Source organism: Melitaea cinxia, chromosome 1 (assembly GCF_905220565.1).
Source record: "Melitaea cinxia chromosome 1, ilMelCinx1.1, whole genome shotgun sequence".
NCBI classification, from domain to species: Eukaryota; Metazoa; Arthropoda; class Insecta; order Lepidoptera; family Nymphalidae; genus Melitaea; species Melitaea cinxia.
Genome location: NC_059394.1, coordinates 12,404,304 through 12,419,806, shown reverse-complemented (window position 1 = coordinate 12,419,806; position 15,503 = coordinate 12,404,304). Strand labels below are relative to the sequence as shown.

At 34.6% G+C, this 15,503-nt stretch overlaps 2 protein-coding genes across 2 annotated transcripts; one reads left to right on the top strand and one right to left on the bottom strand.

The window, feature by feature from the left end:
* The first annotated feature begins 621 nt into the window (after nt 1–621).
* LOC123653815 lies at nt 622–1,299 on the top strand. The gene has a single exon (XM_045589799.1). It carries the CDS (start codon nt 622–624, stop codon nt 1,297–1,299), a length of 678 nt encoding a protein of 225 aa, XP_045445755.1.
* Nucleotides 1,300–4,342: 3,043 nt separating this feature from the next.
* On the bottom strand, nt 4,343–14,386 carry LOC123653804 (endoribonuclease CG2145-like). The gene is made up of 7 exons (XM_045589788.1): nt 14,344–14,386; nt 11,363–12,278; nt 10,934–11,045; nt 10,768–10,852; nt 5,438–5,581; nt 5,273–5,361; nt 4,343–4,854 (listed from the first exon to the last, which is right to left on the bottom strand). The coding sequence occupies exons 1-7, from the start codon at nt 14,384–14,386 to the stop codon at nt 4,621–4,623; spliced, it is 1,623 nt and encodes a 540-aa protein (XP_045445744.1). The 3' UTR covers nt 4,343–4,620.
* Between the last annotated feature and the right edge of the window lie 1,117 nt (nt 14,387–15,503).

Here is a 15,503-nt window from a genome sequence, read left to right as displayed (position 1 = left end):
AATTTTTACTTTAGTTTGAAAATATAAACGTTGGTAATGAGTACCTATTATTAGTCCACCACTCAACACCCAATTTTTAAAGCTGAAGACCAAGCTGATTAAGTGTCTAACGTCATCTAAAGAAAAGAAAATTAAGCAGCATTTGATGCACGAGGAGCTTGGAGACCGTAAGCCCGCTTAATTTTTACGCCATTTAAAGAGTCTTGCTGGTGCCAATGTTCCTGATGATTTCATACGGACCATTTGGGTTAGTAGTCTCTCGCATGGTATCCAGACAGTGCTCCCAGGCCAATCATCTTCAACATGCATCGACGATTTGGCAGATTTAGCTGATCGTGTCCACGAGTTGGCTACTCCGTCACCCGTGGTGGCGTCTGCAAGCCAACTTCAAGCCAGTTCCAGCTCAGCAGTTGAAGCACTAACAAGAGAAGTCGCCGAACTTGGGAGATAGTTCCAGCAACTAGAGTCGGAGAGAAGAAGTAGATCCAATACCAGATCCGCAAGATCATCTCAGCGCAGATCGGCATCCAGGTCTAGACGATCCCAGTCGAACTTCAGGAAGTATCCACTTTGCTGGTACCACTGGAAGTTTGAAGTGAAAGCCAGCAAATGTGTAAAACCATGCGACTTCAAGGAGGGAAACGCCAGGGGCGGTCAATAATAGCGACTGCTGACTGCCCATCCTCTGCTACTGGTCGCCTATTTCTCACGGATCGAGTTTCGAAGGTGCAGTTTTTGATCGATACAGGAAGTGATCTAAGTGTCTACCCTTGGTCCCTTCTTCGATATCGTCGTGCCAAAACGAACTACAATCTGTGTGCTGCAAATGGTTCTATCATAGCTACATATGGTTTTGTACACTTTAATCTGGACTTTGGCTTGCGAAGATTGTTTAGTTGGCGATTTGTTATAGCCGATGTAACTAAACCTATAATAGGCGTAGATTTTTTGAACTTTTATGGTCTCATTGTTGATTGTCGTAACAAACGCTTGTTAGATAGAGTAACTTCCATTTCATCCACAGCCAAAGTCGTAAGTTGTAGTAATATAGCCTCTGTCAAAATCTTGACCGGTGAGACTCGGTATCACAAAATTCTTGAGGAATTTCCCGAAATCACCCGTCCAAATGGTATACATCGTGACATTAAACACAATACTGTACACCATATTCGCACCACTCCAGGCCCTCCAGTATCTTGTACTCCACGTAGATTAGCACCCGATAAACTCAAAATTGCTCAACAGGAGTTCGAAGCTATGCTTGCTCACGGGACGAGATACAACGCCCGTCTAGTTTGAGGGTTAAACAATATATTTTATTTAGGGTTTAGCACTCAAACAATATATATTCGTTATTCACAATTATATTTGTTAAAAACCAAATTACATTTTTCTCGCTAGCCCTTGTCAAAATTCTCGATCATGCGCTCTGAGCTCTTTCTAGAGCGTTCTTTAAAAAATGCCAAATTAACAACAAATTTAAAAATTGCGAAAAAAATAACTAATGTCAAATACGCCGTATACTACGGGTATCGTGTGGATATGCTTGTTTATTAAATATATATAAAATAATATTGAATAAATTAAATAGTAAAAGTGAATATATGTGTAATACAAATAAATATAATATACATAAACGAATAATAAATGTCAGGTAGCCTACCCCCCCCCAGAGACCGTCAAGGTCGATAAAAATCAGGAAAATGAACTCGACGTCCAGAACAAGTTGTATGTTTTTTCTGAACATCTGGCAAAGGCTCTGGTTCAGAAGATTCTTGTAAATAAATACGTAACTTGAAAATTTAAATTTTTGTTTATAGGGATATCATTTTGAAATTAGTCTTTATAGAAAGGTCTTGACTCAAAACTATTTTACAAAAAGACTCAAGTCAATAGGGCTTATAGTTTTTAAGATATTCACGGAAATGTATTAAATTAATAGAATGAGTGTAACACCTATAATTAAGATAACGCTTAGCTATTAAGATCTTTTGTTTATGATTGTAACTGTCTATTGTCAGTATACTATCTTGTTGGTGTTAAATAAAAAAATAAATAAAAAATTATGTGGTGTCATGGGACACCAGGTAGGAACGAAATTTTTTCGGATATTAAAGAAGCAACACAATTTGAAAAAAAAAAATGTTGAATTTTATATACATATATTTTCTAGTTCTTGATTTTTTTTTTTAATTTTGTTAATTGGTTTTTAATTAAGTACATATAACTATTTAGGAAAATTAGTATTTTAGAAAATAACAAATACCGTAAAATAACATAAATCAAACAAAATAATAATAATAATAATTCAAACTATTAAGTGAAATAAAAAAACATATGTCTATTTATTTTTGTCGACAGTATAAAATTACATAAATAATTTAATTATTACATAAATAGTCTTTCTTAGGAGGACCACGTGGCATAGGTGTTGTAATATTTTAGTTTTACAAACGTCATATTATACAGTCGTGTGACTGATGTTACGTCACTTCCGTTATATATTTTTCTTACGGTTTTAGTATCACATTTTAGTTGCATTTTTTACCTTGTTTATTCCTTACTAGCTGTTTCCCGCCCGCTTCGCGTGGCGTAAGCTTTGCTCCGCGAGGAATAGTTATTCTATTCGGATTGAAGAACTTGATTGCTCTAAGTTAACAGGAAAAACCCCATGCAACAGCGAAGCTTTAGAAGTTTAGACGAAATGACTAGATTACGAAATAGTTCGTAAGCCATTTTAATACTATCACATGACCGCAAATAGTTAATTGAAAAATCGAACTAAAAAATGAAAAATAAATTATAGTTTAAAAAAAACTAGAAAACCACGCTTTTATAGCTAATCGAACTAAAAAGTAGAAAATAATTTTTAATTATAAAGAGTTTATAATACAGTAGTAGAAAATCGCACAATCAATCATAATTAATTACTTCAATTCAGAGTAAAAAGCGTGGGGTGCTTGATATATTACGAGTAAATGTAACAATTATTCTACTTGCAACCATCTATGTGCGGAGAGTTATAAAAACATAGTAAAAAGTTATGAAAATATAGTAAAATACACCTCACGTTTTTTACTCTGAATTGAAGTATTCTCTTCAAAACCTAAATTTTATTGTAATTATATTTGAAGTAATTACTTAGGTTTCAGATCCACAAGGACAGATATCCAAACCGGAAAGAAATTTTTTACAAATACAATTAATATCCATCCAGAGCGGGAATCGAACCCGCAAACCGTCGGTGTTTTAGGAAAATGGCTTTTTAATGAAATAAAAGGCAACATGATAAACAAATGCTAAAAAATTTAATAGACATAGAACAGTATATAATGTGTACTTAGACTAGATAACATAATAAACTTGAGTGTATTATATTTTTCGTACCACTTGCTCAAAAAAGTGACATTCTATTCCACAAAAAGCGAACATAACAATAGTCATTTTTAATCTGTTAAAAACAGAGAAAAAAAATTATGTTATGATTATTAAATAAAAATACGAAAATCTACGAGGCCGTATGAGCTTGATGCCTTTGCTGCTTTTCCGACAAAAAAATATTAGCCTAGGAATTTGCCGCGTTTTTGTTTTCTTCAAATAGGTACATAAACGTTAAGTTTATTTTAATTTATTTTTATAAACAAGTTAATGTTCTAAAAATACGTTACGATGTTAAATCAAAGCGACAGTGACAGTGAATTGTCGGATTCCAAGGGTGCAAATGCTGCCAGAGAAATACTCAAATCAACTCATCAACAATAAATGTACCAAACAAAAATGTAACTCTCTCTATCAATAATTGGACCAATGTTTCGAATGTTAACTTTTACTTTTCATTATTTTTAATAAATGCTTATCTCATATTATTATTGTGTTAATTTTTCGCAAATGGTACGAAAAGTAGAGTATTTTCCTCGGTGATAAAGCTGTCTTAGTCTTGGGTGAACTTAAATCCCTCGCTACACTCAGGACTGGTCTTAAATCCCTCGCTTCGCTCGTGATTTCAGTTTTTAACACCCTCGCTACGCTCGGGAGTAAACCTCGAGTCCTTCATTACGCTCGCGATTTAAATCGTCACCCGCGACAGAAGACACTGCTTTATCCCCTTGGTTAATAATCTACTAATAAGTTAATTATCAGTGGTGGATTTACCAGCAGGCTGAGTATGTTGGAGCTTATGGCTGCATATTTGCGAGGGCGTCGAATCTGACTTAATTTAAGAATAACCGTGTGTTGTTGTGGGACACTAGATAGCAACGAAGTTCCTTATTATAAAATATTAATTTCAAGTTCTATTCGAGGTATAAAGAAAATAATTATTCGCGTATACATTTAATATTATGATATTTTTATCGATATAAATTAAAAAATACTACTTTACAAAATTATCTGAACACCTTTCTTTTATTTACAATGATAACACGTAGACTATGCATTAGACTTTGTATAGCCATCATACATGACTATAAATAAGAATCTTACGGTTTTATTTAACGTTACGGGCGTTTTTTACCGGCTAAAATTAGTTTCGAAAACTTAACGAGTCGGCGGCAAAAACGTAATGAGTCTACTGGCGGCAAATTTGTAATTTCGCCACTGTTAATTATACTGCAAAGCTTGTTATATCTGTGGAAAGGCACTGCCGATATAGTTTTTGCTGCGATATCTATAATTATACGTAATTATTTTAATATCTTTCGAGTCAAGCTTGAGATTACAATCATTATCTACTCTCGTAACGTAACATAGAGTATAAAGGGCTATTTCCAATTCAGGCGATGTGCCTATGAACATAGAGTTTATGGGCTTGTCGACTCCTTGCTGGTTCATGTGCATTTTAAGAATAGCTCCTTTCTGAAATAGGAGTAAAGTATTCTCCATTAATAAAATAAAAACAAAATTTGTGTGGACGATTACCGCGATGCGTGTTAAATTTTTTTATAATGAAATCAAATTATAATTATCTAGCTGTTGCCTGTGTTTTCAGCTAGATTAATTTGAAACAAAAAATGTACTAAAATATTTTAAAGCCTCGCTCGGGAACTAACCAACACATTAAATAATTTTTCAATCAAACCAGTCGTTCCTGAGATTAGGGCGTTCAAACAAACATACAAACAAATAAACTCTTTAGCTTTATAATATTAGTATAGATTAAAATAATAAAACTCTTAAATAAAATTATAAGTTGAGGCTTATATTGATATTGGTACATTAAATGCTGGTTGAGATATAGAATTAATGGAGAAATGTTTTCCGATATTGTACTTACATTATTGAAAGTAACGTATTTCAAGTAACCTAAATAGTTGATACGATTTGCGGATTCTTCTTTCGAAAAATATATCCAATTGTGTAATCCTGCAACAAATAAATAATTAAATAAATGAAGTTTACAAAACTTCATTAAGTTTATTCAAATTTTATATTATATTACCTAAGACTTCGAGGTTTTTAAGCTCAGATACAAACACGTGTTCGAAGCCTGAACTGCTTATTTTTCCTTTACCTCTAGAATATAAACCGAACCACATTTGTTTCAAGTAATCTCTTTGTTGTTTAGGATCTGGTGTGACGTATCCTGAAAAAAAAAAACAACACATCGCACCTTTAATAAAACAAAGATGTAACTCAAAATTTGTGGATTTGGAGATTTTACAACCAAACGTGTCTTCGTCGCGTAAAGAATAGGTAGACTTCGACTCCGGCGTTTTAACTATAAGATACAGAGAGATACGCGATTGTTGCTCTCTTTTCTATCAACTGGAGCTGACAAGTCAGTTCTTATAAAGTGGCGTGATTCAGAGATGCACCGGCAGTGAGCGTAGATTGAAGTTCTGTCGTTTTGAATAACATCAAATAATTTAATATTGGATTAAAAGGTAAATATGGAATATTTTATTATTTAAAAATAAAAAGATAATTTTTGTTATACTTCATTCTCTCAGAAAACGCATTTGATGACGATGTGATGACATTTGGATTTACTTCGTTTTTGTTTTAAAAATTGACAAATTTTACAAAGTTAACGCCTAACACTTCAGTTTTATATTGAAATATATGCCCTAGTCGTTGGAGTAATTGATTAAGTATCACTTTATTGTAATAAATAAGGCTGTTTATAAAAGTTACTTTTGTTTACTTCTTTTTATTATTTAGAATGACGAAAGATAAGTAAAAACTTTCAACATTAATTCACTTTTCGTGTAAAAGTTAAGAATAACTTGTAACTGTTGTGCTTATTTGTATAGGTTTTGAAAATTGTGTCGTCTTAGAGCTCACAATTTTTTTTAAGTTTAATACCACAATCAGAAACTGAACACCACAATGAAGAGTTACAGCGTATCGAGCGTAAAAGTTATAAGATAAACATAATAGTGTAATAAGTTATAATTTGTTTTTCATCTGATTACTGTAATAAATGTGAAAGTTTATGAGGATGACGTATGGATGGATGTTTGTTACTCTTTTACGGCAAAACGACTGAATAGATCATTGTCATTCAACAATCCTGCTACTTTGACGTTAAATAATTATGATTATTATTCACCCTTAAAATATACTGCAGTATTATCAATTATTGTTATTTTAGACTAAAGAAGTTATGCAGGTTGAAGAGGAAAATTAACAAAATACATATATCTCCAGAGCCCAAAAAGGTAACCGAAGAGCTGACGAAAATGATGACACCGACTCAATATTTTACTGTCACTTATGAGTTGACGAGAAAAATGACACCTAAATAATACTAGCCATTTACAGTCCTCTAGTTCGTCTTCAAGATCATCTTCATCTAGTTCCGATTCATCTAGCTCATCATCGTCAAGCTCTTCTAGCTCATCTTCATCCAGTTTTTCAAGCTCCAATAGTTCAATGCCTACCCAAAACCCTGCCCCACAAAACGTTACAACGGATTGTAAAGAAAAGACGTCTTACACCAATTCACCACAAAATAGTGAGAGGCAGCAAATTCAGCTGAGAGAGCGACGAAATTAAAATAATGTGGCCAGTTACAATATTTCTCCAGCATACACAGATCTAAGTGACGTCGACCTGAGTGACGACGATCCACTGTAGATTTTAATACGTTGTTTAATAAGCCTATCAACAGAAGAAATTTTATGTTTGAAAATCAAAGTTCTTCTGACTCTGACTGCAATAATAAACCAAATATTTGTCAGTCAGTTCAGCCTATTGCAATGCACTGCTGGACATAGGCCTCCCCAAGTTCGCGCTAGACACCCGGTTTTCCGCAATTCTTATCCAGCTTACATCGGCAATCTTACGTAGGTCGTCGGCCCAACGGGCCAGAGGACGTCACACACTGTGTTTGCCAAGAAGCGGTCTCTACTCCAGGACGCGTCTGCTCCAACAGCCACCGGTCCTGCGACACAGATGACCAGCCCACTGCCACTCCAACTTGCTAATTCTGTAGGCTATGTCGGTTACTTTCGTTCTCTCGCGGTAGTCTCGTTTCTAATCCTATCTTTGAGGGAAACCCCAAGCATGGCCAGTTCCATTGCACGTTGAGGGACTTTATATTTGTGGACCAGTCCCTTCGTCAGTGTCCATGTGTCGGCTCGGTATGTTAACACAGGCAGGACGTATTGCTCGAAGACTTTTGTCTTCAAGCATTGCGGAATCTTCGAAGTGAAGACTCGACGAAGCCTGCCAAATGCCGCCCAGCCCCACCGAATCCTCCTATCGGCCTCCTTCTCAAAGTTGTTGCACTCTAGTTGGATAGTATGGCCTAAGTAAATATAATCCTGAACAGTTTATGACTCGTTAGCTCAGTGGTTAGAGCGCCGATAATCCAATTGCAAACTCATCGGAGGTCGAAGGTTCGAATCCTTTCACGAGTCCATTATTAACTGAGGTAGGGCACAGCAGGAATTTCCTGCTCAAAATATGGAGCAGCCCGACTGGGGTAGTACCTCGACCTTACAGAAGATCACAGCTAAATAATACTGTTTTTAAGCAGTATTGTGTTCCTGTTGGTGAGTAAGGTGACCAGAGCTCCTGGGGGGATTGGGAATTGGGTCGGCAACGCGCTTGCGATGCTTTTGGTGTTGCAGGTCTATAAGCTACGGTAATCGCTTACCATCAGGTGAGCCGTACGCTTGTTTGCCGACCTAGTGACATAAAAAAAAAAAAAAAAAAAAACTAAGAGAAGGGTAACATCGACCAATACCTGTCTCGGTATGACTTGGTTGTTAGACATAGCTTTCGTTTTGTCCAAGTTCATACAGAGAACGACACGTCGGGAGGACTCATTTAGACCGGCTAGCATTTGGCCTAACTCATCTAACGTGTCCTCGAAGATGACGATATCGTCGGCGAAACGAAGGTGAGAGATGTATTCACCGCTGACGTTGATGCCTTGTTCCCCCCAATCCAAGGTCTTAAAGATATCCTCCAGCGCAGTGGTAAACAGTTTCAGTGATATTACATCTTGCTGTTTTACCCCACACCGCAGGGAAATAGGTCTTGTTCTCTGGTCCTGGACATGAACGGTCATCGTCGTTGCGTCGTACATACATCTCAGTACCACGATATATCGCCAGTCGATATGACATCTCTACAGAGAGTCCAGGACAGCCCAGGTCTCGACAGAGTTGAAGGCTTTCTCGCAGTCCACAAATTCCATACACAACGGCTGATTATATGTCTTTGTCTTTTGAATAATCTGCCGAACAGTATGGATGTGGTCTACGGTGTTGTAGCCATTTCGAAACCCAACCTGCTCTGGTGGTTGAAATTCGTCGAGTCTTATGGCGAGACGATTCGAAACTACCCTCGAAAACAGCTTATATACGTGACTCAGAAGTGAGATCGGTTTGTAATTCTTCAGCAGAGACTTAACGCCTCTCCTAAAGAACAGCACCACCACACTCCTGGACCAAAACTCCGGCGTAGTACCTCGGTGGATGTCAGTGTTAAAGAGTCTTGCCATGTCTTTTAGGGCAGGTCGCTCTGCGGCTTTAAGAAGCTCAGTTGTACAAATATGTGTGGGGGGCGCAAAAGGTCACTAAACGTTGAAAAATGGCATCAAATTAGAGCAAAACGGCTCAGAAACATAGGCCAATCATATACGTCAGTGTCAAAAGCTCGTAAACAAATCCAGCTCGTTTTATAAAAGATTATTATTATTATTATTATTTTTAACTTAGGGCTATGAAAAATAGATGTTGTTCGATTCTCAGACCTACTCGATATGCAGACAAAATTTCGTGTGAATCGGTCTAGCCGTTTCGGAGGAGTTTAACTACAAACACCGCGACACGAGAATTTTATATATTAGATTATTTGTGGTTAGTAATTATTTGTGATTTTAGGAGATATTTACTGGAGACTAATTGTATCTAATTCTTATAATAGTATATAGCTTTTGTTTTATTTAAAAAACAATATTTGTAGCCATAAAGAAATATATAAATATCAGATGATTCATAAAAATTTGTTTAATTTAAAAAAAAGGTGATAAATTTCAGTTTTTGTTTTATAAAAAAATGATACATTAGTACATACAACGTCATAATTACAATTAAATAATCATAAAACGAAATATTGTGATTTATTTTTAAAACTTTTTGTTATGTTTTAATACTAAAGAGAATTTTTTTGAAATACTACCTAAAATATTAAGTAATTTTTGGCATAAAGAGATTTAAGTCGGAACTTTTTTTTCATCTCCATTTTACAGCTATTATAGACTGTAACACAGTTGTTTTTCTATTATTCTATTAATCTCCGTACTTTAAACTACTGATATCAATAGTAAAAGTCATTAAGAGCATTACAAATAATTGGTAATTTTTAATCAAACACAATGCGGAAAAAGTGCCAAACTTCAAACGCCAATTCCCACAAATTGCGATTTTTGAGTTACATCTTTGTTTTATTAAGGGTGCGACATATAAATTTTTTATTTTAATCTTTATATGTTTGTTGTCGTGCGGCTACGGGTGCCGTGTGGCTACGGTACTAAAGAATATAACCACCCCCTCTCTTCCCGTGGGTGTCGTAAGCGGTGACTAAGGGATAACACAGTTCCACTACCACACTGGAACTTAAAAAGCCGACTATAATTTATTAATATATAATATATAATTATTAATAAAGGTTGTCTGGAAGAGATCGCTACTAAGCGATAAGATCGCCTTTGTACATTAGTATCTCTGTGTGTAAATAACTGTTTTATGTATTTTTTTTTCTGAGTGGTGTGCAATAAAGTTTATTCTATTCTATTCGATTCCACTACCATCTTGGAACTTAAAAAGTCGACCGATGGCGGGATAACCATCCAACTGCTGGTTTTGAAATACACAGGCCAAAGACAGGCAGCAGCGTCTTCGGTGCGACAAAGCCAGCCTTGCGGCCACCAACCCGCCCGCCCATCGTGGTGACTATGGGGAATACACAGAATTTCGCGCCATTTTTGGCGTGAACTTGTGAAGGCCTATGTCCAGTAGTGGAGTGTAATAGGCTAAAATGATGATGATGATGTTTTTATTATACTTGTTGTATTCAGGGTTCTATTCCCAAACCAACAGGATAGGACTGCTTTCAGAACTTGAATTTGAAATCTTGTCCTGACAATAACGAACAAAAAAAATATCCAATTTGGTGCAGCCGTGTGGAAGTAATGCGCTCATATTGAAGTAATGTAAAAAAACTAAAAAATTAGATGTAGAAGTTTCAGGACATACAATTAACGTGACTTATATACTTTGCAGTATTTTAACAGTATTTAATCTATTTCTTTACCTTTATCTTTTAGGAAACTCATTAAATGGCGAATCACAGTCGTAGACATAATTGCATCCAAAAATGCGTTCTCTTCATTCCGTTCCTGTAATTTGGAATAACGTAATAAATTACCTTAAATTCCAAACATATTTTATAAATTAATTGATTAGCTATGATTGTTTACCTGCGCTGTGACGTGTTCGTTGTCTGAAGTATCTCTTTCATAATTATCCAATAGCGGCAACATTTTTTGTATCGTCGTAATATTCCATACTTCGGGCGCAATAGTAAGCAAACTGAAAATATAAATTTGATAATTCTTATACCTACCAAAGCTATATAGGTACATAAGAAAATTTAAACTGATTGTTTTTCTTTAGTTCGTTTATCATTAAGAAACATAATTATATCCTTTCGCGTTCGAAGGGCACAAACTGATTGCCGCGGCTTACGTAAGAAACTAGCATATTGTTATAATGGATTTGTTTACACAATTAACAACGGCGTATCATATTGAATAGAAGATGTTTTAACCGGACATATGATAGCTGACGATTTAAGCATTCCAGGAAAGTTTCAAATTTTTTATTAATTTTAAAGTAAAGTTACTTACGGTAATGGAGCTTTATCATCTTTAGAAATTCCTGTTGTTTTCTCCTGATAGTTTACTGTTATATATTTAGCGGCGTTATTTACGTCTTTACGAAGCAATTCTTCGCTTAATGTTTGTAACTCAACATCACTCGGCCCATTTGAATTTGAATTTTGACCTTGATTATTGACTATAGTACTGGGTAAAACAGGACTTCCAGGCCGATTTGTTGGTTGTAAATTATTGTTTGAAACACCTGGTTTTGAAGGAGGGGATGTAGGTTTATTTGAACCTGATATGACTGAACTAAAGCTTATCGGTTTTGGAGTATTAGCTGTTGATACAGTTGAGTCATGATTACCATGCTGCGTTGGTACTTTGTCACCTTTGGGTAGTAATACAGAACTATAACTAGGTTTTTGCGACGGTGCCGTTCCACCTGTAGATATACTATCATACAAGTTAATGAGATCTTTTACTTTTCCAGTCGTTGGCTGCGGATTTCCGTGGTTTGATGGTGGTGCCACATAATCTCTCTTAGGAGGACCACGTGGCATAGGTGTTGTATTAGAAGTAGACTGATGTGATTGAGTTCCGATAGGTTTCAAAGTAGGAAACTGGGGAGCTACATAGTCCCTTTTAGGAGAGAGTGAAGTTGTTCCAGTATTGGTAAATGAATTTACTGGAGGTTTAGATGTTGACGAAGGTACAACTGTTGGACGTTGAGGGGCAACGTAGTCACGTTTACCGGATGGCTGTGGTTTTGTTGAAGAAATATAATTAATATTAGTGTTTGGAGTAGATTGAATCGGTTTCGACGATGGCAAACTTGGAAAATTTGCGTTATAATTATTATTCTTATCATTTGATGGAATACCACCAGCTTCGTGAAGTAAAAAGTCGTTGATTGGATTATGTCGTTGGTCTCTGGTAGAGCCTGGGAAAACAAAAAAAAGTAATGTATCCGGTAACATATTTATATTCAATTATTTTAAGGAATAATAAATAAGTAAATAACACTTAAAAATAATAAAGTCAATTGGGTTTAGTAAATGTATGAAGTTGACTTAATTGTTTTTAACCGACCTCCAAAAAAGGAAGAGGTAGGTTTCAATTAGATTTTTTTTAATGTAAGTTACCCCAGAACTTTTGACTGGATGGACCGTGTCTTTTGATCCCATTAAAGTTCAATTGAGATCTGACAACCTAGTTAACAAGTGACGCAAATTTACGTAAATGTGATATTAATGTGATATAAAACAATGTGATATATTTATACTGGGAAGTACTTTTCGAGTTATATTTAATAATGCGTATTGGCCTATTTTTTCACCAACCTACTTTTTATCATACCGCATAACTTTTTACTGGGTTTATCGATTTTTATGATTTTTGTTGTAATATAAAGTTGATGCTTGTTTTGCGGTTCCACCCTGTGGAAAAACTTCGATATAAAATGTTAACTTCCATTGGGGATCCTGATAGATCTATCTGGATCGAAAAATGCCCAGATAAAAATTTTATTTTAACGTATCAAATTTGAATAAAGTAAAGTAAATAAATAAACGCTTTACACTCAACGGCCTCCCAGTAGGATTTTCTACTGTGTTCGGGATCCGGAAACCCACACAATACACAAACACAAACGCCCAGACCACGACAAACATTTATATGGCCAATCCAAATGTGTCGTGAGCGGGGATCGAGCCCGCGACTGCCAGCGCGACAGCCAGTGCTGTGACCGCTGCACTAACGCGTCGTCAAAAGTATTTGGAATCCCTATTTCAATCATACAACAGTTTATAATAACTGCCCATCAATCATCGTTTTTTAATTGGATCTATCTGGAACTTTCAGCAGGGCATTTAAATTTGATCTGATGATTACCTTTTGAGTAATGTTTGATAACACATATTTACTGGACTATTGTTTTGCCTACCTACGTTGTATTATTTGTCGATGTATTTGAACTCGTTTTTTTTATTTGTGAGCAAACACAATTACTTTTATATGTATCCTAGTGTTACGTAAGACTAAAATTATAAAGCGCATTTAATATTACGTAATTAACCCCATATAGACTTGAAATTATTCCATCCTATTATCTGCAATCATCAAACTTCTTATCTCTTGTTGAAAGATGTAAAAAATTATGAATGATGATGAATTTTATAAAAATAACTCGAAAAATGCACGTTGTTTACATTTTAATTCTATTTATTGGTGACAAGTCACGTATTTTATTTTACTATTTTTTGTTATTGTATGCCAGTTCCCACTGTGTAAATTAAGCTAAATTTCTTATTTTAACTTGGGTGTTTGAGAATTATACAAAACTAGCTCAGGGTTTCACACGCGTTAATTTGGAAAAAAAAATAGCCAATAACCTTCCTCGATAAATGGGCTGTCTAACACTGAAATAATTTTTCAAATCGGACCAGTAGTTTCTGAGATTAGCGCGTTCAAACGAACAAACAAACAAACAACCTCTTCAGCTTCATAATATTAGTATAGATTAAGTGCATAACGATCCTATAATGAGTCCTTGCGCATTTAATTCCTACTGGACTGTAAATTTGTATTTATGGTAATATTTCTTTCTGGTCTAAACTTTTGGACAAAGGTATTCCTTCACGGTGACCAGAAAGGCATGAAAGTCGTTGAATAATAGGATTTTATCATCAAAAGTATATATAAATACTTCTTATAGAATCTATGATAACTTATATTTTATTAAGAACATTTATAATTTTTTAAATATTTTTTCTGATTGAAAATATTGTTTCGGGCTTCTTTCGCCAGTTGTGGATCTGTCAAATAGCGTTATCTACAACAAGGTGAAACCAGCCCTTAATGTGAAATATTTTCGTTTAATTTAGTTGTATAATATATAATATATAAGAATTACGATTAACGTGTGATTTTAAGTGAAACATCACGTATTTATTACTTTCAAATATTATCTACAGTTTCCTTTTTTTCGTAGTTTTTACGGTTTTTACCTCGTTTGATAGGGTTCGAGATAGGTTTCAAAGAAGTACCCATGGCAAATTTTATTATTTAAGGCGAAGTCCAATACGCAATAAATTAAAATAAATCTTAGGAAAGAATTTGTAACGTATTATTTATTTATTGTTTATTCGTGTAAATATTTTTTCGGAAGTGTCCTCGAACAAAATTTAATTTAACTCGGAGACAAGTCTATTTCGATTGCAATTCTATATAGTTGATTATAGTGATGATTTAGTACTTTAAACGATGGCAAAACCTAACTGATATCTAGCTTCAAAATAACGCACGTCATAATTGCTAAACTTGCTACACATAACAAAACAAAACTTGATATAAAATAAGATACAAATAAAATGGAAAACCTTATACTTAAATGTATAACTAGCTGACCCCGCAAACATTGTTTTTCCATTTATGTTATTAACCCCTTAATCCCCCCTTATAACTTAGGGGTAAGAAAAATAAATGCTGGCCGATTCTCAGACCTACCCGATATGCACACAAAATTTTATAAAATTCGGTCCAGCCGTTTCGGAGAAGTATTGTAACTAACATTGTGACAAGAGAATTTTATATATAAGATGTATCTGAACTTTAGTAAAATATATTTTCGTACGACGACATAATATTTCGTATGTCCTTACATTGTCACCTTATGCAAACAATTTTTTTTTGTAATAATCAAATTGGCACTTAAATTTTAAGAATAAGTAGGTAAAGTCAGCAAGGAGAAGACCCTGACATCGATTAATTTATCCTGTTAGATAAAAACTGACTGCAGATATTATTTTAAATCAAGGAAAAAAAATTAGGGTAGACGATATCAGCCGTATTTTAATTTTAAAAATAAAAAGTAAGATTTTTCTAAAAAAAACTTTCTAAATTTGCCATCTACATGCTTATGTACTTTAATAGTGCATACGAAATTAAAAAATGTGAACGTGAACAAGAATTAGTAACACTTTTTACATATACTAAACATTAAAGAATTCTTATATTTGTTATGATTTTATAAGACAAATCTTTAAACTACAGTAACCTTGACTTTTAACTTTTCTAATCACAAGAAGTGATAAATCGTAATTTCAAGTGAATAATAGGTACTTACATATTTTTATATACAAAGCTAATGCTAGGAAGATAAGGCGAG